Below are 13,293 nucleotides of genomic sequence, written 5' to 3'. Positions count from 1 at the left end.
AAAATGTCTGCTTGAGTAAGTAATGACTCTCATTTGTCTGTGCTGGATCAGCGGCCGAGCTCGCTGGCGAAAAAGTTATCACGCTGCCAATACCACAACCAATCAACCGCTTTATAAAGTGAGACATCACGTTACAAATGTTTAATTCTTTTCAAAGACCGCTTCAAATAAGTTTTCCTCAGAGCAGCAAAATTTATGAGCATTATTTCTACCAACATAAATGCACATAATAATAACAGAAAACTATCAAACTAAGCAGCGAAATATACATACTCTTTGACTGGCCATGATTATTCTTGTTTTTAATTTGTTTTGTTGTTTTTAATTGTGTAAAATACACGGTCACAAAATTTGCCATTCAATTCCTTGTGAGACAACACCGAGCTGGGAAGAGAAAAAAATTGAAACAGTTGGACGTGCATTTAAAAGTTTAGAGAAGGTCAAATTAACAAATTAATTACATTCGTATATATACATAGCTCTCGGACATGATTTTATAGCAAGGTCTTTAAATATACTTTTAAAACAACAAGAACACAATCAAATTGAGAGCGCGAGAGCGATTGATAAGACAAAAATATTGACGGAGCAGTAACTCTGTTTCAGCAGTTTTTACAAGCTAACAAACTTCTCACAAATAAGCCCAAAAATGAAAATTTAAAATTAACCTACAGCAGTTTCGGTCAGCTTAAAAAGCAGGATTAGAGTGGACGGTCATTTTCAATTACTACTAGGTTGCGTCGAAATACTTCCTAATTTGTTTGTCTTTCAAAATGTACACCTTCTCAAACTAAATAGGCCTGAAATTGCGCGTGAAAGCCCGATAGCTCAAACTTTTTGCAAGTAGTGTATTATGAAAAATGGCCAGTCAAAGAGTGAGTTCATATGGATGAGACACCTTGTGGCTGTGCACAATAAAAGCGGCTCATTCTGGCTGTCCATTCTGCAGCCAAAACAAAATTTAACAGTGATGTCCCATTTTCTCCGCTTCTTCAGCTTCTTTCTCCAACAGCGACTCCACCATCTTGGGAAGGAAAACTTCAAGAAAATGAACCAAGTCCTGAAAAACTCCAGATGGGTCGCTGCACGGCTCCAAGCTCAACACTACCTTTGTGCTTTCTGCCTCACCCACCATGTGGGGCTGAATCTTGAACTCCAGCGGTCTCTCGATCGCCACTTCTTTCTCAATGATGCGATCTGTGACTTGGGCCTCGAGCTGCATGCAGCTGCCTTCGGGCCTCAGGTCGGTGTCTTTGATTAGTTCTCGCCGTACTTTTCTCCTGCCGGCCCACACGGCGTGTTTCTGGCCCCACAGCCAGTAGGGCTTGCCCCTTTTGGACATCCTTGGTTTTTTGCCTTGAGGGGAAACCGACATGTCGTCGTCGGCAGCAGAGAGTCGCCGCTTGGCGCCCACCGCGGCGAGATTCTCCATGCTGCCGTTTACAGACATGTTGAGGGAGTCTGAACTGGTCTCCATTTCTGCTGAGACGTCTGCGGCCGAATCCCCAGAAAAGCCAAAACCCGATGAGACAGTGAGGTCACATCTGAGGACACTTTGGAAGATCTGCTCCACAGCAGCGCACACCTTTTCGAACCACACCGGGCGGAAATCATCTTTGGCCGTGCGGAGGGCTTTGGGAAGCGTGGATGGTTTGAACGGAATGCTGATTTTCAGCTCGTCTTCTTTGGTTTGCGCCACTCCGCCGCTGGGGGTGAATAAACGTACAAGGCCCCAGGACTTTCCTTTGGTGGACTTCTGCAAGTACTGGAGGCTGCGGCAGTACTTCTCGGCGTCCTGGCAAGCCTTCTGGAAACATCTCTGGGAGCGCTCATTCAAGTTCCCTGCTACGTTGTGGGAAAGCTCAAAGGGATCCAAAACATTGAGGGGGCCTAGTTTAGGTCCACGCTTGGTGGGGCTTTCCTCCTCGTTATTTTTGTGACTCAAGTCTGTGACTGGGATTGCATGCCCCTCCCGCAATGATATAACACTACTTGCAAAATCAAACTTGGCATAGAAGGAGAAGAAACCAGCCAAAAGGGTGCCTGGCAGAAACGACATCGAAATTCATCTTAGGACTGAACGAGTTTGAAAAACCATCTAATTGCGATTGTTTTCTGCAGTTGCATTCTAATATGTAATTTTTTTTCAAGGTTCTCTTTCAACGTGTTATTTTAATAATCACGAGGACTAAATTCATTTGTATTGCGATAAACTATATCAGAAAAACTAATCTGTTGTTCCTTGTGGAGTGAGTCGAGTTCATTGCCACCACATACTAGTCAAATTGCAACTCGTACCTTAAAAAAACTTGCGAATTGGGTCTTATCCCAAGGCACCATTGTATATTAAAATAATGACGGAATCACGATGGATGGACTTACAGAGATCCTGGCTGTTTCCACTGGGGGGCACCGCGATGGGCTGACTGGGGAAGGTGCAGTTCCATCCTTCAATCACACATTCCTCTTCCTCACCTACAAGGTCAACAAACCTTTCACACATTGGAACTGGTACATGCCAGCCACACTTGCTTTTCCAATGTAAATACAAGACTAAATCAACTTGACTTGTTCAGAAACATTTGTGTATGACTTAAAAATGTTGCATTAGCATTTTATTATTTACATTATGAGACACAGCAAATACGTTACTATGATGAGCTCACTATTTGGCAGAGCCAGTCATCACTTACAGGCCATGTCTTTGAGGCGCTCCACAGTGGGGAGAACGGGAGGCTCACAATTTTGCAGGAAGAAGATGACAAGCAGCGTCAAAGCATAGTTGTTGAGCAGTGGACCGGAACCGCTGGGGTTACCTTTGGGTTACAACACAAACCTTGTGACAGGAGATTTTACTGGAATAATACGTTATCAGCAAAATCAGAGTGACTGATATTAGAAAGTTCTTCAGGCAAGGACAATGACTTCTCAGCAGGACTTTTAATTAGGTTGTAGGCTGTGCCTTTCACTTCGAAAATGAGAATATTGTGATTTTTATTAATCCTGTAAATCAGGGGAGGTTTTGTGTTGTAAAACGTGATTAAATACGGTAGTTTATTTGAATTGGGGAGTGGGGCTGTCATTTTTTACTTTACCAATTTAATATAAGTTTAAACAAAACATTTACTAGTAATACAAATGTATACAAATGTCTTCATTTTGTATAGTATGTATTATAAACAAAAATATTTAACCTGTTTTTAATGTACTACATGAAAAAATATGTAAAATGACTTATTTTAAAGGGGAAAACATTTTAATGCAACACACAGCACAGGATTTCTGATCATGTAAAATGCCCGGTGGGCCAGATAGAATCCAAAATAACAAGTAAACAGAAGTGAATTTCTACTGACATCTAGTGGCCAAATATAAAACAAAACCTAAAGAGAAGAATCAAATCAATGTGTGTATGTAATCCACTTAAAATTCTCACTGAATTGGAAATTTTACCTGCCAGTTGGTTCTGTTTGGCCCAGTAGCGTATTGTGAACACCAGAGGCCTCAGTCTCTCGTCTATTCCTGAGCATAGCTGAAGGAAGCGGGTGTTCCTTACGGCCAGACTGAGGAGGCAAAACAAGTTTTTAAAAATATTACATTAATATTAAGAAAAATAATAAAAGAGCATGAAATATAATCATGTAAATCAACCTGTTGTTGATCGTGATGTCCCCTTGCAAGTTGAGCTCGCGGTGATGAAATTTGACCACCGGGAGGCGGGCACTGCTGACCACATGGACTTTGTGCACACTGGGCACGCAGCGCCTCAAGATGGTCGCCACCAGGTCCAGAATCTCGGCGGGGGAGGCCGCGGACAGGTCGATGTCAGACAGGATGGAGTCCTCCGAGTGGCCATCGTCTGACATGCACTCAACTGCCTGATACCGGAGGATGACAAATCAATCCAAAGTAGAAGACGGACAACTATTTAAATTATGTCGCACCTCTGATGTACACTTGGCCCGGGCCTGGAAGACTTTTGTGTTCTCCAAGTCCAGAACCAAGTCCAGGTCACAGGCGTGAATGCCAAATGTGTTGACAGATGAGCCGAATGGGAAAATCTGGCTATCTGTAAATTGCACATGACAGGAGACTTATAAAAATAAAGTTGGGGGATGTTTTTATAATATAACTTTTTTGAGTTGAGCCTTTTTCATTGCCAACTCAAGCTGAAACAAAGAAAAATAATAAAAGGATTTTGGATACCTGGAAAAAACTCCACAAAGACCTCCTGCAAGAGTTGCACCAGCAAGTTTCGAGCCTTTTTCTCAGTATCTGCAAGCTGGAACCGGTCCTCAATGTACTGCATCTGAGCATTAACCTAACGGAGACCACATTAGTTAAAAAAAATCAAGTCTAAAGAGGAACTAACCTGTTTAAGAAATCCTTGCTTTGGCCTCACTCGTGAGTTTAAGGATAGATTTTTAACATTACTTACAGAAGGAAGCTGACAGAGTTGTGGTTTTAGGTGATCCAGAACTTGCTGCAAGTTCTGCATGTCACACTTATTTTTGGGGATGTACTTGAATTCCTTCTTCTCCCGGGGTTTGACACGCAGCTTGAGTCCTTTCATTTTATGCTCGACGCAGGTCAAGGCTGCCTGAATGCTCTCTGTCTCATTGAATTGCACAATGGCAAACACACCCTGGAGATGCAGAAGGTCACCGCGTAAACAATTTGAACTCAGTTTATGAAAAAGATCAAATAAAAACAATCGCCTGACTTTGTCTTTGTCCACGATAACGTCGGAAACGGCTCCAAATTGCTGGAAGTAGTCCACCAGGTCAGCCTCTGAGATCTCTGGTTTTATGCCGCTGACAAACACGCTGTGCTGCTCCTGGTTCTTCCTGGTGGTTCGCACATTGCTTAATGTTTGGTGCTTTCGCCCTTTGACATGCTGATCCACGCTTGATTCTAAAGATGGAGCACCACAAACAGAAATTAAAGGGAGAAATACAGAACAGGAATACATGGCAACTAGGCTTCTAACTATGAGAATTAGTTCCACATGGCTTAAATTTCACCACCCAGTACTAGTTATTTGTAAATTTGTTATTTTACTTTCACTTCAAGTTTATATTTAGACATTGCTGTGTAAAAAGCTAGCTAAAGTAACGAAGCTCATTTAGTGGCGTTGCTTACGGTTTGGTAGGTTGACGTTGCATAAGACACAGTGAAAACCCCTAGGCGTCGTTTTAATGTCACTTTTGGATTCCATAACTTATTTAAAAAAAAGAAACTGAATTACAATTATCTTATTAAATACAAAAAAATGATGACAGGAATACTCAGTGTTCCATGTGTCGCTCAAATCTCCCTCCAACGCGGGACAAACGTTAGTTCCGGGTTTACCTCCAAAAGCTTCCGGGTTGTTCCAACTGCGCTTGAAAAGGTTCCGTGAATTTAAAATCTCAAGGACAAACAAAAACGCATCTTTTAAGTACTTATACATAAAACATATACACACACCCATACATAAAATTATGTATAAACACTTTTTTTCTTAAAGGTGTAGCTCATACTGTGAGAAAATCATAATTATTGCCAATCACATGAGTCTTAAGAGAAAGCTTCATTTTGTTTTTAAAAATTCTTGCTCTCTGAAATTGCAATTTTTCACAATAAATGAAAATGATTCAAATAAACGCCCACCAATTTTACAGGTGGAAAACCTCTAATTCAAGTGAAAGACATTGTAAATCAGAAAAAAAATACACAAAAACGCAATTTTATTTTCTGCCACAATTATAACACAGCTCAAAATCATGTCATGACAGAAATACGTTTGAAACGTAATTTAATTAAATTCCCTGATGTTAAAAACAACAACATAACACAATGCTTAACTTTTCCTGATAAAAATTCAACATAAGACATAATAGTGCCAACTAAAACACTTAAGATTAAAAAAATAAGAACTCATTCTGAAAAATTGCTCTAAACAGAGGCGCTCATTTCTACTGCTTTTACTCATTTCTTAGCTGATCTTCCTCTTCTATTTTTCGGCTGAGCCTCCGTCTCATCAGTGTTGACCTTGCTGGTGGACTCATTTGCGACCTTTGCCCCTCGCCTAGCTCTCTTGGCAGGCTGAGGCTCCACTGCTTTTTCTGGGAGGTCATCTTCAGTTTTATCTGCACTTTCAGACTGGCTTTGCGTCTCGGTGTGCACACGAGGGTTTGACCTCTTGCCTCTGACCACTCTCGTGGCTCTTTTAGGGATCTCTTGGACTTGGACCTCCATGTTCCATTTCACTGTTTTTTGTGGTTCTTGCACAGTGGCGTTTGAATGGCTGGTGGCACTTGACTCTTTTTTGTCGATTTGAGCCATTTCTGTTGAGGATTTAGCAACTGGCCGTCTCCCCCTTTTGACTGGTTCTACTGGAGCTGGAGCTGACTCTGGAGCTTTTTGGGCCTCCTCGCAGGCAGAGGCCAGCCCTCGTCGCACTCTCTTAACCGGAACGGCTTGTTTCACGTCATCTTTCAAACTGGTTTTGATTCTTCTCCCCCTTTCTTGCTTGTGTTCATCTTCCGTTTTATCTTCTGGCACCTCTGAGATGGGAGCATCTTCGGCAGGTTTTGCTCTGCTGCTTCTGTGGGATTTTTTGGGTGGGTCATCTTGGTTCTCTGCGGGAGGAGGCTCAAGTGCCGCTTGCTTTGGTTTTCGCACGGCTCGTTTTGTTTTTGCAGAAGCAGGTTGACTTATCTGCTCTGGTTCAGAAGCCTGTGGTGCTTCTGCTTCAACTGGGTTAAGATTTTCTCCATCAACATTTTTCTCAACCTTTCTGCCTCTCCTCAAAGTTTTTGGAAGCTGCGGGGTTCCAGGCTGTGCTACCATGGAAGTCTGCTCGAGCTCTTTTTCACGCTTGGCGTTCCGTCCTCTGGTTCCTCTGGCAAGAGGCTTGGACTGAGTATCTGTTTCCTCAGAGGTGACTTTGAGTTCCTCTGGCTCAACCGTCTCAGCGATGACTTTCCTGCCTCTTCCTTTTTTGTTCGTGGGTGCTGGTAGCGGAGCTTGTTCCATGTCAAGTGTTTCTCCTGGCTCGGTTAGATCAACGGGCTCTTGCTTCGTTTTCCTGCCCCGGCTAGGCTTCACGATCGAGTTCTCTGCGGGAGTCTTGGAATCCTCTTGGCTGGTGTTAGTTTCTGAAGTTTCGGTCACCGCATCTTTCTCTGGCACTATTTCAGGCGGAGCGTCACAAGTTTCTGCCTTGGTCTTCCGACTTCTGGTAGTTTGCCTCCCCGCGGTCGGGGCGGTTGCTTGAATTCTCGTCTTTCTTACGGCCCTGATTGGAGCAGAGAGGACCTCTTCCTCCACCGGTTTGCTTCTTCTCCCCCGAACAGACTTCTTTTGAACAACAGGGACGTCTTCCTCTGCTGCAGTCTCCACTTGTTGCAAACTCTCGGTGGAATTTATGGCTTCCGTTTCATGGTGTTCAGTTGCCATCTGCTCCTGGTGGTCATCACTAAGTTCCTTGATATCTAAACCTGGTGAATGCAAATGAGAAACGTCGGCGTAATTTAACTTAAGGAAAAAAAACATGTTAGGTCTTGAATGATAATGCAACGTAGGCTCACCTTTGGGCTCTGGCAAAGCTTCGGCGGCAGCTTCAACTTTTTTAGCATATCTTCCTCTTTTAGGCTTGGGGGCAGCTTTCGGTTCTTCAGCGGGTGGTTCAGTTGGCTCTACCTTTCTCCCCCTTCTTCCTCTGACAGGAGCAGAGACAACGGGTTCCTGAGATGGTTCCACTATTACCGGTTCTGCCGCTTTGGTTCTTCTGCCACGGACGGGTTTCTTGGGTTTGGTTGAATCCATGGAGGCCGTGTCCATTTCCGTCACTCCGGAAACTTCAGAAGACTCACAACTAACGGTTGGAACAGCTGCTAAAATCTCAGTTGTCTCTGCTGAAACAAGATGGGGGTGGAAAATATTAGACATCTTTAATTTGTGCGAGTCAATTTTATGATTATGACGTGCCGTACCTTTAATGATGTCCGTTTGACAAGCGCTATGGTTCACACCTGCTAAACTGTTGTCCTGTGCTTGGACAGAAAGTACCGTACCTTCTGCTACGTCCATCTCATGACTCACAAGCTGTTCTCTAAACTGTAAGAGATGCATAAAATTGAGAAATTAGCAATGCATGCAGCCAGATATCACTATAAATTCTGTCCCTCATTCCATCCTTCACCTCAGCAGGTTCCTCCATGAGCTCTTGAAGCCCCTCAAAGTCCTCCACGGGATCAATACCCCGCAGTCTGGGTGACCTCATGAGCCGCTTGATGCCAAAGTGCTCATCCACCGGTTCACTTCGCACTTTGGGAGTCTTCATGAGCCTGTCGATTCCGAGGGGGCCTTCAATGGGAGCGTGTTTTTGCTTCGGTGTTTTCATGATTCTCTTGCTAGCTAAGAGGCATTCCGCAGGGGAGCTGGTCACTTTAAGAGTTGACGGCTCTTGAATTTCTTCAGCTGTTGTTGGTAGCTCCTGCAAGGCTTTTGTCGGTGTCTCCAGAAGGTTTACCACCCCAGTGAAGGAAGCATCGGCAACTTCAGTTTTGAGGACTTTCTCTTGTAGGTCATTGGCTTCACTCTGTTTTGGAGTGGTGAAAATTCTTCTGACTCCAGTGAGGCATTCTTGTTGCTCAGCTTTCTTCTGCTTTGGTGTTTTCAGGAGGTTCCCTCTCAGATCCTCCAGAGGTTCAGCCTTCTGTTTTGGGGTCTTCAGGAGTCTCTTCACACCTGTGAGACACTCTGGGAGCTGCAACTTCTGCTTCGGGGTCGTTACGGCACTCGTCTTCATTTCGGTGCTTGGCTGTTTGGCGAAATCGGTCATCATCTCCATAGATGAGGCACCACTGATGAAGCTGGAGTCTTGACTGCCATTAAGGAGGCGTTTCACCGCCTCTTTGTTGTATCGGCCCACTTTTACCTTCGATCCGAGAGAGAGCGGCGACACGGCCATCTCACCTGAAAATGGGTCGAGTCGTGATTTTCTTTTCTCCTCCCACTTGTTCCGAGTTCACATTCGGTCAAAGTGGACACCATACCTGGCTCCTCGGGAGTGTTCAACACAGAAGGATCAAATCCAGGTTGTTCATCAAGTATCAACGGAGCCGTCACGGAGCTGCTGCGGTTGACTTCCGATCTTCTCTTGCTCTCTTTTGAAGGCGTTTTAAACATTTCCGAGATTCCTAAAACAAAACATGGGATATAAAATGGAGGCCCAAGAAAACAAGACCAGGCGTAAGAATGTAATTACCTGACAAATCCTCATCCATATTCAGTTTTTCTCTTGAGATTGCCGTGTTGAAGATGAGTTTTGGTGCAGCGGCAACTGGGTGCGGAACTTTCTGCGTGAACGCTCGGCCCACAACAATGGTAGCAGGCGAGTCGGCATGTCCGGTGCTCGCGTGGCCCGGCTGCTTTCTCAGCGGAGTCTTCGAAAGTCAGACTAAGGTCAGCGCATGAAAAGATAACCATGCTTTGCTTGGACAGTAAATTTACCTGTGCTGTGGCCGCCGTCTTCTTCGCAATCCTTTTTGTCGGGACAGTACTTGTGACTGCATTTCTAACAGGCACAGGCGCTTGAACTTTGGCTCGGCCGAACTTGACCGTGTCAGCCCAAGACATCGTAGCTGAAAAAAATGTGGAAAAGATTTGACGAGGAAAAAAAAACAGTATGATGTAAATAAAACAGCAAGTTGTTTTGATGACATCATCATCATGTTTTTGTTCTTAATGCAAGTTAGCGATACCTTTCAGCGATGCTCGGGAAATGCCGCTTCTCCTTAAGAATTTAATGGCACTGTTCGTCAAGGGAGTCTTGCATGACTTTCTCTTCATGCTCTTCCTTCTCAAAGGGATTTTGGGCGTCGCCGTGACAGACTGCACCGGATCACTGGCGGCGGCGGCGTCTTTGGCAATCGGTGACGGGGTTTTGATGCGAGACACAGAAAACCGTCCTTTCAAGGATGGAATCTTCTTTTGGGAGCCCTGGGGTGTTTTTTGGTTGACATTTTCCTGAGGGGTAGGCCTGGGGGACATCCTTTTCACACTGGTGGGTGTTTCCTTGTTAGTTGAGCCCTTGGGCAAAGGCGTTTCCAATTTATTGCCGGAGGTCGGTGTGTTGGGTTTTGGTGACTTCACAGAGGGAGATTTATCTTTTGAAGAAGCCTGGGCCGAATTTGGCGACTTACGAGGAGAAGGTGTCCTGGGTTTTGGAGTCTTCTTTAAAGCAGATGGCTCGTTGGAGGATGGGGATTTTCCCTTTGGAGAGTTTTTGACAGGTGTTTTAGGAGATCGAGGGCTCTTCTTTGCACGACTTTCAGGATCCTGCAAAAAAACAAATTGGATTGTCAAAAAATAAAAAGAATCGCACCATGCACATTTTAAGGTTCAACCACAAGAGTCTCACATTTGGCAGGCCGATGACTGACGCTCGTCTCAGCAGCGATTGTTTGGCTTGAGTAAGACAGAAGCTTCTTCTTGGATTCTCGCCTTTACGCAAGGGAGTATCCGGGGGCAATTTTTTGTCAAACAACTCGGGAACAAGGTAGCTTCCGAAAGAAACGCGTTTCTTTTTCATCCGTGATGCCGGAAGATTGAGCAAAAGCTCTTCGCTTTTGCGTTTTCTTGAGACTCCTTGAAGAATAAAAACAAATTGAATGAATATCAGTTTGATCGGGAGCGGGGATAAATTGTCAATAATATAACGTTTACCTTTTTCAGTAGTTCTTGGTGAATTTTTATTTCGTGGACTCGGCATCACTTTGTCATCCTGGGTTGGTGTGACCTCCTTACTCCTACGTCTCATAGGCGACTTGGGTGTTGGAGTACAAATTTGCTGAACAGCGTCACTGCTGCTCAACTTCTGAGTATTGACATTCTGACCCGTCTGGAGTGAGCTCACTTCACACTTGAGATTTTCTGTACCTGGAGTCACCACATCAGAGACAAGAACCCGAGGGCAACTCTTACACTTTTTGTCAGACATCGGGGTGACAATTGTACTCTTAGTCTCTGCTGTGACTTCGCCATTAGAGACTTCGGCCGTTGATGTGTTTTGATTTGTGGAAACATTGCTTTTTCTCGGGGTCTGGAGGAAGGTGGCAGAAGATTTCTGAGGGGTCTTAACGTCCAGAGATTTTCTGATCATTTGATAGAGATCACTAAAAGGAGACGCCGTCTTGCTTTGCTGCACTTTACCATCTCCCTTGGGGTCCTCCCCCTTAGCCTGCTCCAGTGACCGCTGGATGCCGCGGTTGGTTCCATCTTTTAGATGGGGGTTGGGGGTTCCGGGTTTGCTCCCTTTGGCAAATTTCTTCGGTGTGGGAGGCGGAGGGTATTCAAACCTGAAATTAAAATCCATTCAGTATAGACCATCCGTTATCCATTTGGACTTTGCTGCTTTGTAATGTAGTTTGCCAAGGTATTGGCGCCACCTTGTGGCTACTTGCCAAATCACAAGATACACTGTTTAAAAAGTGAGTTCCTGGAGATTTAAATAATGGCCAACATTTTAAGGTACAATCATAGCCGCAGGCTCAGCGAGTACTTAAACAGATGCAGGCACAAAAACAAAAGAATGATAAGGAGTTAAAATATTTATGCCACCATTTTGTATAACGCACCTGAAAGAACGATCAACAATGGTTATGACATCTCCACCCTTTAAACGCTCAGACTTTTGTAGCACCTCCCCATTGATACGGGTCGGGTTCACTGAGCTCAGATTGGTTAAAATAACCTAGGAGAAAGAAAGGAAAAATTAAAATGCTTATTTTTAGCATTAGGACCCCAATTCAATGAGGAATAAAATAAGATGTATTGAAAATAATTTCAAATGCAACAACAGCAATAGCCCAGGCATGCACGTTCAGTGTCACTTGTGTTACCTCTTTATTTTCATTCAAATCAATTCTGCAGTGTTCCTTAGAAACTTGGGGAAGCTGAATACGAATGTCACAGTCAGCTTTCCTGTTGCAAAATGGACGCGTTGATAAAAATAAGTCAAACTACATAAAGGACTTGACAATATTTATAAAGTTGGAAACTTGAGTCAATTATGAAAAAAAATCACGATTATTTTGAATGATACTGAAATTATGTTTAGAAATAACATAAAATGAATGGTACAGTACAATGAATAATCAAATTGTGCATTTGAGCTCACCTTCCAAACAAGCACGATGCAGTAAGAGGAAATTCAGTGCCATCTCCTCCAGTCCGCTTAACCACGACTATCTTTCCATGCAGTGGCATTCTGGCAACGTTACCTTTAACCGAGAGAAAGATATTTGTAATCGTTAAACAAAACCTGCGCTAATCGGGGGAAACAAGAAAACACCAACAAATGAACAATCATCGATCGAATTATAACCTCGTGTACATTACAGTACGTGTTAGGAATTATTTGCTTCAACTCGAAACATCGCTCTACATTTCGCACAGAATCTTCAACAGGCAATTTAAATCAAAAATGATTTATAAAATATTAGCAGAAAGACAATAAGTGAAACTTCGTCAGCCATGGTATATTTAATAAATAATAAAAAGTAGGCTTACCTGGATTCTTTTAATTACACGTCGACCTCGGAAAATCCATACACGTACACACGGGGTTGTTGCGTAAATAAATGGTTAGTAAAATACTAATATCATTACAATAAGAGATTAAAGCCAAAACAGGTTAACCACGCGTAGCTAACGCAAAACTACTTACTACGAGGCATGCACCGGTTTTCTTTTTTTCTGAGCGAAGCTGTAGTATCCCTCCGCTTGTCTGTACAAAAAGCAATCTTAACATCAATATAACACGTCGACGTATGTATCAAGATGATTTAGAGAATGATTGTTTTTAAAAAATTAATTTAAAATCATTTTAGGTAGTCTTTCTACAATTCTATCGTTCTTTGAAGAACAGAACTATATTGTTTACAAATTTCGCGGAGGGATAACCCTTGTCTTATAGCGCTATCATTTTAAAACATTTGAAATTCCGCGCGAAGGACTCTGATTGGTCAAAACGCCACAATATCTGGTAGGCGGGGCCTGTCAGATAGCAGGTTTTTTTTTTAAAACGTGACGCATAAAGGACGTGACGCATTTATGCACAATATTTAGATTGTTACGACAAGATTACAGGTATAAACAAAGATAAAACTGATCTCATCTAGAGAGCAATTTTACCATTGACTGAATGAATGCATGAATGTAAACACAATTTAGCCAAATGATTTGTAGTTTTAATCGTGAATGGGGTTGGAAGGGGGAAAAAAGCATTGAAGGAGTTGTTGA

General features: G+C 43.3%; 2 protein-coding genes across 5 annotated transcripts; both read right to left on the bottom strand.

Moving 5' to 3' along the window:
- Positions 1–90: 90 nt before the first annotated feature.
- tut1 (terminal uridylyl transferase 1, U6 snRNA-specific) lies at positions 91–5,373 on the bottom strand. Its single transcript, XM_088359419.1, has 10 exons — positions 5,143–5,373; positions 4,724–4,914; positions 4,439–4,645; positions 4,207–4,321; positions 3,945–4,069; positions 3,652–3,878; positions 3,454–3,563; positions 2,694–2,816; positions 2,383–2,475; positions 91–2,043 (listed from the first exon to the last, which is right to left on the bottom strand). Exons 1-10 carry the CDS (start codon positions 5,216–5,218, stop codon positions 962–964), a joined length of 2,349 nt encoding a protein of 782 aa, XP_088215545.1. The 5' UTR covers positions 5,219–5,373; the 3' UTR covers positions 91–961.
- A 339-nt stretch (positions 5,374–5,712) lies between these two features.
- mki67 (marker of proliferation Ki-67) lies at positions 5,713–12,744 on the bottom strand. Of its 4 annotated transcripts, XM_088359416.1 has the most exons (15): positions 12,562–12,742; positions 12,170–12,272; positions 11,892–11,973; positions 11,628–11,743; positions 11,203–11,348; positions 10,717–10,929; positions 10,412–10,638; positions 9,753–10,329; positions 9,502–9,632; positions 9,257–9,434; positions 9,045–9,188; positions 8,189–8,964; positions 7,980–8,103; positions 7,575–7,901; positions 5,713–7,484 (listed from the first exon to the last, which is right to left on the bottom strand). In XM_088359416.1, exons 2-15 carry the CDS (start codon positions 12,256–12,258, stop codon positions 5,971–5,973), a joined length of 4,644 nt encoding a protein of 1,547 aa, XP_088215542.1. In that variant the 5' UTR covers positions 12,259–12,272; positions 12,562–12,742; the 3' UTR covers positions 5,713–5,970. The 4 variants fall into 4 exon arrangements, with proteins under 4 accessions (XP_088215542.1, XP_088215541.1, XP_088215540.1 ...); XM_088359415.1 differs by having other exon boundaries at positions 7,575–7,898; positions 10,717–11,348; positions 12,562–12,744; XM_088359414.1 differs by having other exon boundaries at positions 10,717–11,348; positions 12,562–12,743.
- Between the last annotated feature and the right edge of the window lie 549 nt (positions 12,745–13,293).

The sequence above is a fragment of the Syngnathus floridae genome, chromosome 18 (genome assembly GCF_059516105.1).
Source record: "Syngnathus floridae isolate MCC-2025c chromosome 18, RoL_Sflo_1.0, whole genome shotgun sequence".
Taxonomy (NCBI): domain Eukaryota; kingdom Metazoa; phylum Chordata; class Actinopteri; order Syngnathiformes; family Syngnathidae; genus Syngnathus; species Syngnathus floridae.
Note: the sequence above shows the minus strand (reverse complement) of the source record. Positions and strands in the feature narration are given on the sequence as shown.